At 37.7% G+C, this 15,677-nt stretch overlaps 1 protein-coding gene across 1 annotated transcript in view; it reads left to right on the top strand.

Annotated features, from left to right (window-relative positions):
* The first annotated feature begins 450 nt into the window (after nt 1-450).
* Nucleotides 451-15,677, top strand: part of SPEF2 (sperm flagellar 2) — a 178,683-nt gene continuing 163,456 nt past the window's right edge. The window contains 1 exon segment of the mRNA XM_046000034.1: nt 451-545. Within this exon segment, the coding sequence (XP_045855990.1) occupies nt 488-545 (58 nt within the window). The 5' untranslated portion in view covers nt 451-487.

Genomic DNA, 15,677 nt, shown 5'->3' with positions numbered 1-15,677 from the left:
TGCCACCACTAACAACAAAAATGATCATAAGTTAGGTGTCAGGCCCTATACCAGGTCCGGGACTATCTGTTCTTGCCAGGGTAGACACAGAATACAGCATTTGGAACTGGCAATTTGTAAATTAGTGACAAAAGAGCTGCCATTAGAGACGATTTTCTGTAGCTTTCCTTAAAAGACAAAGGGGAAGAAGAATTCCCCTTCAAGCAAGACCGCTTTTCTCGGCCCCTCTTCGAGGTGCCCGCCGCCACCACCACTGCGGAGTCCCGGCGCCTGCGTTCCGTCCGGGCTCACCCGCCGGCAGGGGGCAGGCCACGGTTCTTCGTCCCCGGCGCCGGGACACTGGCGTCCCTCTTGCCCCAGGCTCAGGCCTGGATACGCTTCCTTAGCAACGGGTTGCCTTTGGCAACAGGAGGACGCGGGGCCCTCGGCTGGCTGGCTTTCCCGCGCGTTCCTACACCGGCTTACGGCAGAAGGCGCAGGCCGAACCATGTCCGAGATTCTGTGCCAGTGGCTCAACCAGGAGGTGAAGTTGTCCCAGACCGTGAGTGAGTGACACAGCCCGGGGAGAGCGGGCTAGGGACGAGTGGGGCGCAGAGCCCCGGAGCGAGGCTTGTGGATGGAAGGTGGCGGAAGGCGCGAGGCCCTGTACAGTCCAGGCGCCTGCGGGGCTAGGCAGCGCCCCGGGCCCGTCCGGTGGCCCCAGTCACCTCAGTTTCTCCCATCCCCATCCTGCCGCTCCCGAGTTACCCATCATCACGGTGGGCCCAACCCCGCAGTCTGTCTCATCTGCTGTGCGGTCCTAAGCAATCAGAGGGTTTAGGGAGAGAAGAATTTGCCGGACTCCATAGTCTAGCCCTGACATTATTCCCTTCACATCCTTAGAAGCAGGGTAGGCTGGCAAGCTAATGAAATAGGAGGCCTTAAAGCCAGCAAGGGCACTTATAGATGTGTGTGCCCCTGGACAAGTGCCAACACCTTCCCTGAGCGTGTTTCCTCCACTGGAAAATAGATCCGATCACACTCTCCGTTCCTACCGACCTTGCGGGAGCGGGGTGTGTGTGTGTGAAATGAGTTAATGCTAACGTTTCCATTTCCCAATTGTAACGGTCTTTGCTCAAAATTTACAAACATTAGCTATTTCCGACCACTCTTCACTCTTGGCCCAAGCCTTATTCACTAATGTGATTTTATTCCAGCCATGAAGTTGGCGTCTAAAGTTTCCAACTCGCACAACCACAGAGGCAATCGTACATGCTAGCAATTTCTATGGCAGCCGAGTAATTCCAGCAGAGCCCTCTCCTCCAGCTCAGCTCCTTTCTGTTGTTTCTTAAGCACTTTGTTTTCCAGCTGGTATGGTTTTTGCTCAAGGCAAGAGGTTTTCAGCCCAAATCATTTCAGTCTGTTTTCGCAGAAACACCCTTGCATAATGCCAAGTTGCTACCAGAGGGGCAATAGTGCTAACCAGACCTTAGGTCAACCGTGGAATTTGCTAGACCAGTAGTGTTTCTGAAGCGGCAAACTATTCCTTATCAGCATTAGGCTCCTTAATGTTGGAGGACCTCCAGTTTCATTTCCCGAGGTGTAAACCCTAGCCTTTTCTTTGCCAAACCATACCCCACACACTCCCTGGGAACTGCAATATATTTTTCACAGGATTCTAGAATCATCCCATTTTGTCACTGTTTCTCACCTAAAATATGATGCTGATCACAGCACAATGTTCAGCATTTTTTAAAATTCCCTTTTTACCATAGGAGCCAAAGTGCAATATAATTCCCTTAAGTTACACTCCTCCAAAGAAAAGCAGTTCCAGATTGCTGAGTTTAATATGGTTCATTTACTTGATTAGTAAAAACCACACCTTTTGTTCAAGTCCCCAAGACTCTATTGCATATTGAAACACTTTTGAGAAAAGTAAATAAAATTAATAGGAAACATAACGACAGTAGTATGCCACTGTAATTGTATTAGTTGTAATTATGATTGTAATCCATTTTGGGGATTTCGGTTTTGAGAGGAAGAGGAAGAATTACTTCTTTCTGTGGAAATTACAAAACTGGAGACATTTTAAGTAAGAATTTTAACAACATAAAGTATGAATGAAAACATCCTAATGTCTGCTTCTCTGAAGTTGTTAGCAGATATGGCTGCAATATTCTGTATCCCATTCATTAGGAATATGTATTTATTTCTTGATCCTAAATGCTAACCGGAGTCTAAAGAGACAGTCCCTGATGTAACCAGATTCTGTATTGTAAAAGGCTTTCAGATGATAAGAAACTCTCAAATGCGTTTGGAAACAAATAAGATAGAATTTGTGCACCTGAGGAAGCATACTGATAGTTGTTCATTCCGGCCGTCGGATAAGACATTTTATGATGTACAGTGAAAAGCTCAGAATGGTTTAGAGAAACTACCATGGAAGAACTATACGCGGCAACAGCCTCCGGAGAAAGTAATATAACAATTTTCTCTATAAGGGTCGTGTTAGGAGTGAGGATTTGCAAACCAGACTGCCTGGGTTGAAATTACTTATCCACCACTCGCTTGCTGGTGACTTTGGGCAATTTATTTATTTACCTCAATTTCATGATACTCAAAATAGGAGTAATAATAATAGCTCATCAAATTGTGTCCAGATTAAATGAGATAATAAATGTAAAGCATTTACAATGATGCTTAGGACATAATAAATGCTAAGTCTCCCTTTTTAGAAGCTATCATACTTCAATCAAAACACCAGAATGTCAGGACATTTGAACAAGGATGTTTACTGCTACATGAATTGTAGGGACAAAATAAAAAATGCAAAACAATCTGAATATCCTTCAATAGGAGCATACTTGGATAAATGATGCTGTATTCATGCTATGGACTGTTACACAATTATTAGAAAGGATGGGTTAGGGCTATAACTTTTTTTTTTTAAAGATTTTGTTTATTTGACAGACAGAGATCACAAGTAGGCAGAGAGGAAGGCAGAGAGAGAGAGAGAGGAGGAAGCAGGCTGTCCGCAGAGCAGAAAGCCTGATGCGGGGCTCGATCCGAGAACCCTAGGATCATGACCTGAGCCGAAGGCAGAGGCCTTAACCCACTGAGCCACCAGGCGCCCCAGGGCTATAACTTTTGACCTGCAAGTTCATGTATTTCTGTCAAGTAAAAAATAAAAGTTTTAGCTTATTGTGATGAGCATAATCCCACTTTTGTACCAACTAGGAAACATAGATACACAGATACACAATCACACACATACATAGACACACAGACACACATCTATTTGTTTATATTAGCACAGAGAAATATATAGAAAGTCACATACTAGACTATTGATATATACATGAGTCTTCATATTGTCTGTTTTTGTAAGCATAGAGAAAAGTGTGGAAGACTAAACTAGTGTATTGATATCAGTTACCTCTGGAAAAGGAAAAGATTGCTGACTTTTCTTTATACATTGGCATTACTTGGCTTGTTGCTTGTATTGCCCTCATATTTTGGGAGGAAAATTCAACAGAGTATTATAAATAGAAAATCAAAAAAGACCAAATTACACATGATCAATTAAGAGAAAAAGACGCTTGCCATCTTTTAATTGAAATTAGTAAGCATCTTCTAATAAAGTGTTAAAACAATAATTATTTTCTTAAGTGAATTTTGTAGATAAAAAAATAACAAAAATAATAAATAAAAAATATTATTAGACACTTAAGCACTTATACCAGACCCTATGCTAAGCCCTTTACATAGGTTTTTGTTTGCTTGTTTGTCTGCTTGTTTTGGAATTCTAAAAGAAGGCCCTGAGAAGCACTCTCCTAGCTGTCTGAAGATGAGTGAAAGAGCTGAGATGTTTGGTTATCTGTTCAGGGTCACAAGCCTAGTGGATCCTAGAGCTAGAATCTGAAGGTAGATCTTTGACTTGTGCTCTTAGGCACTGAATTGCATATTGCAATTTACAGTAAGGGAATATATTTTTTAAAACCTCAATTCTCTCAAGTGTATTCATTTGAGCTCCTTTCTAAGGATTACTGTTCAGTTTGGAGTTATAAGAAGTACACAGATTCAACTACGCTGGCATGTTGTAACTACACACGGTATAACCTAATTCCTAGATGGCTTAATGGCAAAGGTGGATTTATTAGTGTTTAGAAGTGGTTCAGTCTATATGTTGCTTGCTAGGACAGAGAAAACAATGAGAATGCCAAGTGACTGCATTTACATAATCTTGATGAGACTGGATAATGGTTTAGTCACTGACAAGGCAACTAATGCTGTCTGATTTCTGCATTATTCTGAAGGGTAGAAGTCAATTTGAATAAAGCGTACTGTATTGACTTTCCTGTTGCCTGGACTACCCGGAGTATCAGCAGTAAAGAAAATAAATTCTAATGATCCTCAACTGAGGATCGTCTCCCTCCACTTAATGAGGTTTCTGGGAGTCACCAGGGACTTGATTACTCTCAGCACATGAAGATTCAAAGCTTTGTTACCAAAGCTAAGGAACTCCAGTGAGTTTAATTCAACTATACCATTTCTCCTAGAGAATTATGCTTAGATGCATATGTTAATAAGATGTCTTGGAATACAAAAATTTGCTCAACACAAAATTACATCTGAAATCCAAGCAGTTGTTTTCAAGCAGTTGTTTCTATAATGAAAAGAAAAGTAACATAAAGTGATGTTACTAAAAGATTTGCTGTAAAATTCTTTGGGAACTCTCAATTATTTTCAATAATAAACACAGCCTCTGTTTTTCAAAACTCATGAATTCACTGTATGAAGAAACTAGCAATGGCATGTCATAAATGAACATTCTCCATAAATGAGAAGAAATATCTGAATTCTATGTATTGTACAGATCAAATCTTTTTATAAACATGAGTATATACAAGACAGTCCATATTATTTTGGATTCTAGGTGTGGTTATATTGAAAATTGTAAATGCCTTATTATGTATATTTTAATCGTTTCAATAATCTTAAACATTGTTATCAATAGTAGCAGAGGTGTAATAAAGAGAAAATTGGATTTGGGACAATTAAGTTTCTCTAACTATCAATTTTGTAGCATCTGAGATATAAATAATTATCTTTAGGTCCCAATTTTATGCTCTGAGAAGTAAGCATAATAGTGGTTCTAGTTCCAGTTATGGAATGAATGAGTCATGGGAATGAAGGGTACAGCATAGGGAAAATGGTCAATGGTAGTTAACAGTGTTGTGTGGTGACAGATGGTAACTACACTTGGGGTGAGTACAGGATAAGGTATAGAGTTGTCAGATCATTATCTTGTGGACCTGAAATTAATGTAACATTGTGTGTCAACTGTACTTCAATTGAAAAATGGGAAAAAATGTCTATATTTGAAAGTATACCAAGTAGGGTTGGAAATGGAATACACCTACCATAGTGCCTAACATCTATACTAGATCTAGGTACTCAATGAATATTATTTCAACTTTTCTTTTGTCTCTTACTTTAGGATAATGCCTACTATCAAGCCTGTCCCATAATAGGTATTTAGTAACTAGTTGTTCATTACATGAGAGTGTACCAGTGAGGCAAAAGTAAAGTATTATTTTAGACTAAACCTTAGGGATTTGTTCATCTTGAGAAGGACACCTTGGGTACTTTGATTCTCATCTTTTGCGATTTCAGAGGCTCTGTTTTATAACTTTAAACAATTTTTTTAGGAACTGTTTCATATTAGCTGAGATTACATCTTGATTTTAGAAATCAGGGTGCCCACTTATTCTGAGGAAAAAATAGCAAAATAACTTATACTGGCAGTTGTACATGATGTATCATTTTGATGGGCTGATATGCTCAGAAGAAGATCAAATTTATAACTCTGATTTCTCATTGATATTGAGAAATTAGATGTTACCAAAAGAACCTCGAATCAACTAATATTTCATATGTTTTATTTCTGTGCTCCAGAGCTATTTTATCTATGTAGCTGTGATAGGTTCAATTAGATTAGAGTCCGAGTCCCTTCTCTTCCTCCTCTTCCATGAGTGCATGGGTAAACCATATTGCGCAATGATATTTTCCAGTGCTGCTACTAATAAAAAAATTTCTAAAGTTACAATATGTGTGCATTCTTCTTTTCTTATAGCAAATCTCTATTCTTAATAAGGTTAATTAATATATCCCAAGATTATTATCTATCTGATGTGAAAAAAAATTAAATGGGTAAATTGTGAGCTTTAGGAAATAATCTATACTCCTTTTTAATTTTGCTTTATAAGTGGGTTTCCATAGGTGGCTAATTTTATCCTTTTATAGTAAATCTTAGTAGTTTTTTTAGAGAGTCATATTTTCTATTTGTACCAAATTTTAGGGACATTCTTTATTTGGGCCCCCTTGTGCACTAATTATACTTTGTTGATTAAGTCTTATGTCCAGACCTTTCAAAAGCATCAAATTTTTTTTTATTTTATTTATTTTTTATTTATTTTTTTATTTTTTATTTATTTTTATTTTTTTAATTTTTTTAAATTTTTTTATTAATTCATTTATTTGTTTATTTACAGCATAACAGTGTTCATTGTTTTGGCATCACACCCAGTGCCAAAAGCATCAAATTTTATTTTGAGAAACACAACAGAGATGTTAAAGTATCCTATTGAATATTTGTTTGTAAATAATATTTTATGATGTGTTGTGGTGACCTTTTATTGGCCTGTGATCTTACCATATCCTAGACTCGTAACTTTAGATAGGGAAAAGAATCTTAGACATATAATTTTTCTTTGGCACATGAGGTAATTAAATCAGATGTGTTTAGGGATTTTTTTAGGGTTATAGCTAGTAGTTACCAGTAGATTCTGAGTCTGCTCACTTTTACTTCATTCCTTGTTTAACCTGCTGTCATTAAACCACACATTTTCCTCCCTCAGAGTCCTTAGGAAATACACTGTTTCTCATAATACAACAGATTTTGGTATTTTCTGGCCATCTCAAGAGCATTTTCCTTGATGAAAAATTGGCTTCCATTGCCTAGAAACTGAGACATCAGATCTGATATCTGAAGGCTGTTGTGTAAATCAATGTCAAAATTTTTAAGATATGAGGCCCCAAGAAAAGAATGCCACCCAATGTTTTAACCATCAAAGAAAATTAGAATGATACAGAGATTTTGTTTCAGATAGTACATCTAAGAATTATGATAATGTCTTCTAAGGAGAGGGTTGATCAGCCTATTGTTACACTGGAGGAAAATAAATTGCCAATGTCCTCCAGCCAGAGACCACAGGACAACCTATATTGAACAAAATTGGGTTTATTGACTTGTGACCAACAAGAGAAAACATATATCATGGGAAGTTGTGGGTCATTCAGTAAAGAGGATGTGAGAAAGGACTTAAAATATCTGGGTTTGTGTTAGGTATTTTTTGAGGAGGGTTCAAGGAAGCAGCGCTTTCCTCTGAATTGGACCATGCCAAGAAGCATAGGCAACTCTATGGGTATCTTAATAAGTCTTATCTAGGAATTGGAGAGAATAAATTAAGACAAAGCCATGATTAGTTAAAAAAAAAAAAAAAAGCAGCAAACACTCATACTGGCCACAGTAGGGGCATTTTTGGTCATTTTTGTGTTTTGGACAATACTGTTTGGGTCTGAATACAGATATGATTACAAAGGAATTTTGTTTTTGTCTTGATCTATCAGGGTCACAGTGTGGCCTTGTCTGGGGTTGGTATGCTATGAAATTGATTATATTCAGCAGGAAAATGCCAAGGCTTAGCTGTGAGGGCCAGGCCAACTCCTAGGAAACACCAAGGCCTGTTGAGGCCAGGTCAATGCCAAGCTATCAGCAGCTGCTTTTCTCTCTCTCAAATGGAAGTAAATTTGTTTGGCTTTTCAAATGTGGTTGATAATGCAGATTAGATTTTTGCTTTTCTAGGGAAGGAAGAGTGAAGACCACTAAGCATAGAATGTATAGGTTTATAGGCCCTTATTTACAATTCCAAAATTCAAGTATCTCTTCATTCATTTGGTGGCAAAATTTAACCAGAAATTCTGTCATTCTATGTTTAGTCTTCATTTCTCCCACTGAAATGTTTTGCTGTAGGAATCAACTGTGTTTGATTACACATGCTTCTGGTGGGAATGATATATCTGATCGGGACCTAAGGGGTGGGGGGCTGTGTATGACTTTAAAGACAATATCAGATATTTGCCCTCTGAGTATTGAGTTACTTTTTAAATAAGGATGCTTGTACTACAGTCACTGAGCTTAGGGATTGTGTAATTAATATGACCTGTTATCTTAAATTGGGAAACACTGATAATAACAATAAAAATTGTCACTGAGCAGTTATATATGCCAAGAATTATGCTAAGCATTTACATGCAATATCTCCTTAAATTCTCAAACCAACACCTAGGAGGTAGAATGCATCACTTTCTCTATTTCAAAGACAAGAAACTGAGACTTTTGTAATTGCACCAAATCCAGCAGTTTGTAAATGAACAAGGAGTCAAACCCAGAGAATCTTTCTCCAAAACCTTTGCTTTCCTCCTTACCATTTTGGAATACAAAAGGCTCATCCTCTTTATGAGCTTTCTCCAGCTGACTCAGGGTCATTTTGATGGGAAGCACATGGGCCATTTCATTTGTTGTATCCTGCCTCATATAGAGCTTCCAGAAAGGCCCACATCAAAGATTGCAGGAAAAGAAGACCATCGTGATAGGGATCAGGCGTTCAGTGGGGAAAATTGGAGGCAGGGTTGAGTTGTTGCTGAATGACCTGGTTCCAGATGTAAATGACTTTAGAACTCAGTATGAAGAATATCACTGAGCTCCCACGGTTTATTTATTTCTAAGATTATTCAATGATCTTGTCCTAGAGTCTAACCCGACTCCTCTTTCCCAGGAAATTCCAGTTGTTAGTGCAAATGAACTTATAGAAGTGGCCATTGCGGAATTAGTCATGGTAGCCAGGAACATTTACTGGGAAGAAAAATATAACAAACCAAAAGGCAAAAATAAACTTTCCTTTGTTTTTTTTTTTTTTCTCCTTGTTGTTTCTTTCCCACACCCCTCCCCTTTTCTCTTTTTCTTCCTCTCTCTCTCTCTGGCTTCCTTTCTGTCATCTCATACTTTTTAATCTTTATATTCCTAGGTAATATATGATCTCTTCATCAACTTCTTTCCTGCTTATTTCCAGCAGGTAGTCATCTTTTCATCTTCTTTTATTTTTTTTCTACATGTTGTCCCATTTGTTCTCATTCTTCATTCACCATTCTCTTTTCTGCTTATGTAGCACCTGGTAATTCTGAAGTGACCTATGCATACAAAGATGTAGACAGAAGTTTTTGTACTTGTTTATTTGTAGGAAACTATTTAATAATTTTTTATTTTTTTATAAACATATAATGTATTTTTAGCCCCACGGGTACAGGTCTGTGAATCACCAGGTTTACACACTTCACAGCACTCATCATAGCACACCCACCCCCCCAGTGTCCATAACCTCACCTCTTCCGGCCCCCTCCCCCAGCAACCCTCATTTTGTTCTGTGAGATTAAGAGTCTCTTATGGTTTGTCTCCCTCCTGATCCCATCTTGTTTCATTTATTCCTTTCCTACCCCCCAAATCCCCCATGTTGCATCTCCACTTCCTCATATCAAGGAGAGCATATGATAGTTGTCTTTCTCTGATTGACTTATTTCACTAAGTATGATACCCTCTAGTTCCATCCATGTCATCACAAATGGGAAGATTTCATTTCTTTTGATGGCTGCATAGTATTCCATTGTATATATATACCACTTCTTCTTTATCCATTCATCTGTTGATGGACATCTAGGTTCTTTCCATAGTTTGGCTATTGTGGACATTGCTGCTATAAACATTCGGGTGCACGTGCCCCCTTTAAGATCACTATGTTTGTATCTTTAGGGTAAATACCCAGTAGTGCAATTGCTGGGTCATAGGGTAGTTCTATTTTCAACATTTTGAGGAACCTCCATACTGTTTTCCAGAGTGGTTGCACCAGCTTCCCACCAACAGTGAAGAAGGGTTCCCCTTTCTCTGCATCCTTGCCAGCATCTGTCATTTCCTGACTTGTTAATTTTAGCCATTCTGACTGGTGTGAGGTGGTATCTCATTGTGGTTTTGATTTGTATTTCCCTGATGCCAAGTGATGTGGAGCATTTTTTCATGTGTCTGTTAGCCATCTGAATGTCTTCTTTGCAGAAATGTCTGTTCATATCCTCTGCCCATTTTGTGATTGGATTATTTGTTCTTTGGGTGTTGAGTTTGCTAAGCTCTTTATAAATTTTGGATACTAGTCCTTTATCTGATATGTTATTTGCAAATATCTTCTCCCATTCTGTCATTTGTCTTTTAGTTTTGTTTACTGTTTCCTTTGCTGTGCAAAAGCTTTTGATCTTGATGAAATCCCAATAGTTCATTTTTGCCCTTGCTTCCCTTGCCTTTGGTGATGTTCCTAGGAAGAAGTCGCTGCAGCTGAGATCGAAGAGGTTCCTACCTGTGTTCTCCTCAAGGATTTTGATGGATTCCTTTCTCACATTGAGGTCCTTCATCCATTTGGAGTCTATTTTAATGAGTGGTGTAAGGAAATGGTCCAATTTCATTTTTCTGCATTTGGCTGTCCAATTTTCCCAACATCATTTGTTGAAGAGACTCTCTTTTTTCCATTGGACATTCTTTCCTGCTTTGTTGAAGATTAGTTGATCATAGAGTTGACGGTCTATTTCTGGGCTCTCTATTCTGTTCCATTGATCTATGTGTCTGTTTTTGTGCCAGTACCATACTGTCTCGATGATGACAGCTTTGTAATAGAGCTTGAAGTCTGGAATTGTGATGCCACCAACTTTGGCTTTCTTTTTCAATATTCCTTTGGGTATTAAAGTTCTTTTCTGGTTCCATATAAATTTTAGGATTATTTGTTCCATTTCTTTGAGAAAAAAATGGATGGGATTTTGATACGGATTGCATTAAATATGTAGATTGCTTTAGATAGCATAGACATTTTCACAATATTTGTTCTTCCAATCAAGGAGCATGGAACATTTTTCCATTTCTTTGTGTCTTTCTCAATTTCTTTCATGAGTTTTTTTTTTTATAATTTTCTGAGTTTTCTGAATTTTATAATTTTCTGAGTATAGACTCTTTGCCTCTTTGGTTAGGTTTATTCCTAAGTATCTTATGGTTTTGGATGCAATTGCAAATGGGATTGACTCCTTAATTTCTCTTTCTTCTGTCTTGTTGTTGGTGTAAAGAAATGCAACTGATTTCTGTGCATTGATTTTATATCCTGACACTTTACTGAATTCCTGTACAAGTTCTAGCAGCCTTGGAGCAGAATCTTTTGGGTTTTCCACATATAGTATCATATCATCTGCAAAGAGTGATAGTTTGACTTCTTCTTTGCCAATTTGGATGCCTTTAATTTCTTTTTGTTGTCTTATTGCTGAGGCTAGGACTTCTAGTACTATGTTAAATAGCAGTGGTGATAATGGACATCCCTGCCGTGTTCCTGTCCTTAACAGAAAAGCTTTCAGTTTTTCTCCATTGAGAATGATATTCGCAGTGGGTTTTTCATAGTATTGAGAGTATCATATGGTTCTTGTTCTTTCTTTTATTAATGTGTTGTATTACATTAATTGATTTGCGGATGTTGAACCAACCTTGCAGCCCTGGAATAAATCCCACTTGGTCATGGTGAATAATCCTTTTAATGTACTGTTGAATCCTCTTGACTAGTATTTTGGTGAGAATTTTTGCATCTGTGTTCATCAAGGATATTGGTCTGAAATCCTCTTTTTTGATGGGAGCCTTGTCTGTTTTGGGATCAAGGTGATGCTGGCCTCATAAAATGAGTTTGGAAGTTTTCCTTCCATTTCTATTTTTTGGAACAGTTTCAGGAGAATAGGAATTAATTCCTCCTGGCCCTGGGATTTTGTTTGTGTGGAGATTTTTGATGACTGTTTCAATCTCCTTTCTGGTTATGGGTCTGTTCAGGTTTTCTATTTCTTCCTGGTTCACTTGTGGTAGTTTATATGTCTCTAGGAATGCATCCATTTCTTCCATATTGTCAAATTTGTTGGTGTAGAGTTGCTCATAATATGTTCTTATAATTGTTTGTATTTCTTTGTTGTTGGTGTTGATCTCCCCTCTTTCATTCATGATTTTTCTTATTTGGGTCCTTTCTCTTTTCTTTTTGATAAGTCTGTCCAGGGTTTATCAATCTTATTAATTCTTTCAAAGAACCAGCTCCTAGTTTTTTTTTTTTAATTCCTTTATTTGTTTATTTACAGCATAACAGTGTTCATTGTTTTGGCATCACACCCAGTGCTCCATGCAGTACATGCCCTCCCTATTACCCACCACCTGGTTCCTCAACCTCCCACCCCACCCCACCCCCACCCCTTCAAAACCCTCGGTTGTTTTTCAGAGTCCATAGTCTCTCATGGTTCATCTCCCCTTCCAGTTTCCCTCAACTCCCTCTCCTCTCCATCTCCCCATGTCCTCCATGTTATTTGTTATGCTCCACAAATAAGTGAGACCATATGATACTTGACTCTCTCTGCTTGACTTATTTCGCTCAGCATAATTTCTTCCAGTTCTGTCCATGTTGCTACAAAAGTTGGGTATTCATCCTTTCTAATGGAGGCATAATACTCCATTGTGTATATGGACCACATCTTCCTTATCCATTCATCCGTTGAAGGGCATCTTGGTTCTTTCCACAGTTTGGCAACCGTAGCCATTCCAGCTCCTAGTTTTGTTGATTTGTTCTATTTTTTTTGTTTGTTTGTTTCTATTTCATTGATTTCTGCTCTGATCTTTATGATTTCTCTTCTCCTGCTGGGTTTAGGGTTTCTTTGTTGTTCTTTCTCCAGCTCCTTTAGGTGTAGGGTTAGGTTGTGTATTTCAGACCTTTCTTATTTCTTGAGAAAGGCTGGTATCACTATGTATTTTCCTCTCAGGACTGCCTTTGCTGTGTCCCACAGATTTTGAACCGTTGTGTTTTCGTTATCATTTGTTTCCATAATTTTTTTCAATTCTTCTTTAATTTCCTGGTTGACCCATTCTTTCTTTAGAAGGATGGTGTTTAACCTCCATGTATTTGGGTTCTTTCCAAATTTCCTCTTGTGATTGAGTTCTAGCTTCAGAGCATTGTGATCCGAGAATATGCAGGGAATGATCCCAATCTTTTGATACCGGTTGAGACCTGATTTATGACCCAGGATGTGATCTATTCTGGAGAATGTTCCATGTGCACTAGAGAAGAATGTGTATTCTGTTGACTTGGGATGGAATATTCTGTATATATCTGTGATGTCCATCTGGTCCAGTGTGTCATTCAAGGCCTTTATTTCCCTTGTGATCTTTTGCTTGGATGATCTGTCCATATCAGTGAGGGGAGTGTTAAAGTCCCCTACTATTATTGTATTATTGTCGATGTGTTTCTTTGATTTTGTTATTAATTGGTTTATATAGTTGACTGCTCCCACGTTAGGGGCATAGATATTTAAAATTGTTAGGTCTTCTTGTTGGACAGACCCTTTGAGTATGATATAGTGTCCTTCCTCATATCTTATTATAGTGTTTAGCTTAAAATCTAATTGATCTGATATAAGGATTGCCACCCCGGCTTTCTTCTCATGTCCATTAGCATGGTAAATTGTTTTCCACCCCCTCACTTTAAATCTGGAGGTGTCTTCATGTCTAAAATGAGTTTCTTGTAGGCAATATATTGATGGGTTTTGTTTTTTTATCCAATCTGATACCCTGTGTATTTTTATTGGGGCATTTAGCCCATTAACATTCAGGGTAACTAATGAGAGATATGAATTTAGTGCCATTTTATTGCCTGTAAGGTGACTGTTACTGTATATTGTCTCTGTTCCTTTCTGATCTACTACTTTTAGGCTCTCTTAGAGAGACCCCTTTCAATATTTCCTGTAGAGCTGGTTTGGTGTTTGCAAATTCTTTCAGTTTTTGTTTGTCCTGGAGGCTTTTTATCTCTCCTTCTATTTTCAATGATAGCCTTGCTGGATACAGTATTCTTGGCTGCATGTTTTTCTCGTTTAGTGCTCTGAATATATCATGCCAGCTCTTTCTGGCCTGCCAGGTCTCTGTGGATAAGTCTGCTGCCAATCTAATATTTTTACCATTGTATGTTACAGACTTCTTTTCCCGGGCTGCATTCAGGATTTTCTCTTTGCCACTGAGACTTGTAAATTTTACTATTAGGTGACAGGGTGTGGACCTATTCTTATTGATATTGAGGGGGGTTCTCTGTACCTCCTGGATTTTGATGCTTGTTCACTTTGCCATATTAGGGAAATTCTCTACAATAATTCTCTCCAATGTACCTTCTGATCCCCTCTCTCTTTCTTCTTCTTCTGGAATCCCAATTATCCTAATGTTGTTTCATCTTATGATATCACTTATCTCTCATATTCTCCCCTCATGGTCCAGTATTTGTTTGTCTCTCTTTTCTCGGCTTCTTTATTCTCTGTCATTTGTTCTTCTATATCACTAATTCTTTCTTCTGACTCATTTATCCTAGCAGTAAGAGCCTCCATTTTTTATTGCACCTCATTAATAGCTTTTTTGATTTCAGCTTGGTTAGATTTTAGTTCTTTTATTTCTCCAGAAAGGGCTTTTATCTCTCTGGAGAGGGTTTCTCTAATATCTTCCATGCCTTTTTCAAGCCCAGCTAGAACCTTCAGAATCATCATTCTGAACTCTAGATCTGACATATTACCAATGTCCGTATTGATTAGGTCCCTAGCCTTCGGTACTGCCTCTTGTTCTTTTTTTTGTGATGAGTTTTTTGACCTTGTCATTTTGTCCAGATAGGAATATATGAAGGAGCAAATAAAAAAATAAAATACTAAAAGGGTAGCAAAGACCTCAGGTAAATGTGCTTTAACCAAATCAGAAGAGATCCCAAATCATGGGGGCGGGGGGGGGGGGAAGAAAGGGGTTAAAAAGAAGTTCAGAAAAAAAAAAGTTAGAAAAAGAGAACAAATAAAGAAAAAATATAAAAAAGAAAAAATATATAGACTGGTGACTAGAACAGGGTCTTGCACTTAATTTTGGGAGTATTTTGGTCCTTAGAAGAAACTACCTCCCCAATTTTTAAAGAATGAAAAACATATATAAGGGTAAACACAAGGAAGGGATGGAATATGCCTATAAAGATGAAAAAAATTTTTTTTAAATTTCTAAAAAGGGAGTTGATAAAGTAAGTTGGTTGGAAGAATAAAGAAAAAGAAAGTGGAGAGAATTTGCTCAGGCTGGAGACTAGAACAAGCCCAGAGCTAGATTTAGGGTATATTTTGATCTATTAGAAGAAGTTGTACCCCAAATTTTTTAGAAGAAAAAACCCCTATGTGTATATAAAAAAATAAAGTTAGATACAATGAAAGATAAAATATGACTATAATAATGAAGGTTATTTTTTTATGAAAGTTATTGCTAAGATAAACTAGTTAAAAAATGTTAAAAGAGGAAAGGGTGAAAGTTAAAAAAATTTAGCAGAAGAAAATAATAAAATTAAAAAAATTAATTAACTGCAAGACTAAAGAATCATGGGGAGAAAGCCATGAATTCCATGCTTTGTTTTCTCTTCCTCTGGAATTCCGCTGTTCTGCTTGGTAAGTGAACTTGGTCTTGGCTTATTTCTTGT

The sequence above is a fragment of the Meles meles genome, chromosome 3, assembly GCF_922984935.1.
Source record: "Meles meles chromosome 3, mMelMel3.1 paternal haplotype, whole genome shotgun sequence".
NCBI lineage: Eukaryota > Metazoa > Chordata > Mammalia > Carnivora > Mustelidae > Meles > Meles meles.
The sequence above is the reverse complement of the archived record's forward strand: the minus strand, read 5'-3'. Positions and strand labels throughout refer to the sequence as shown.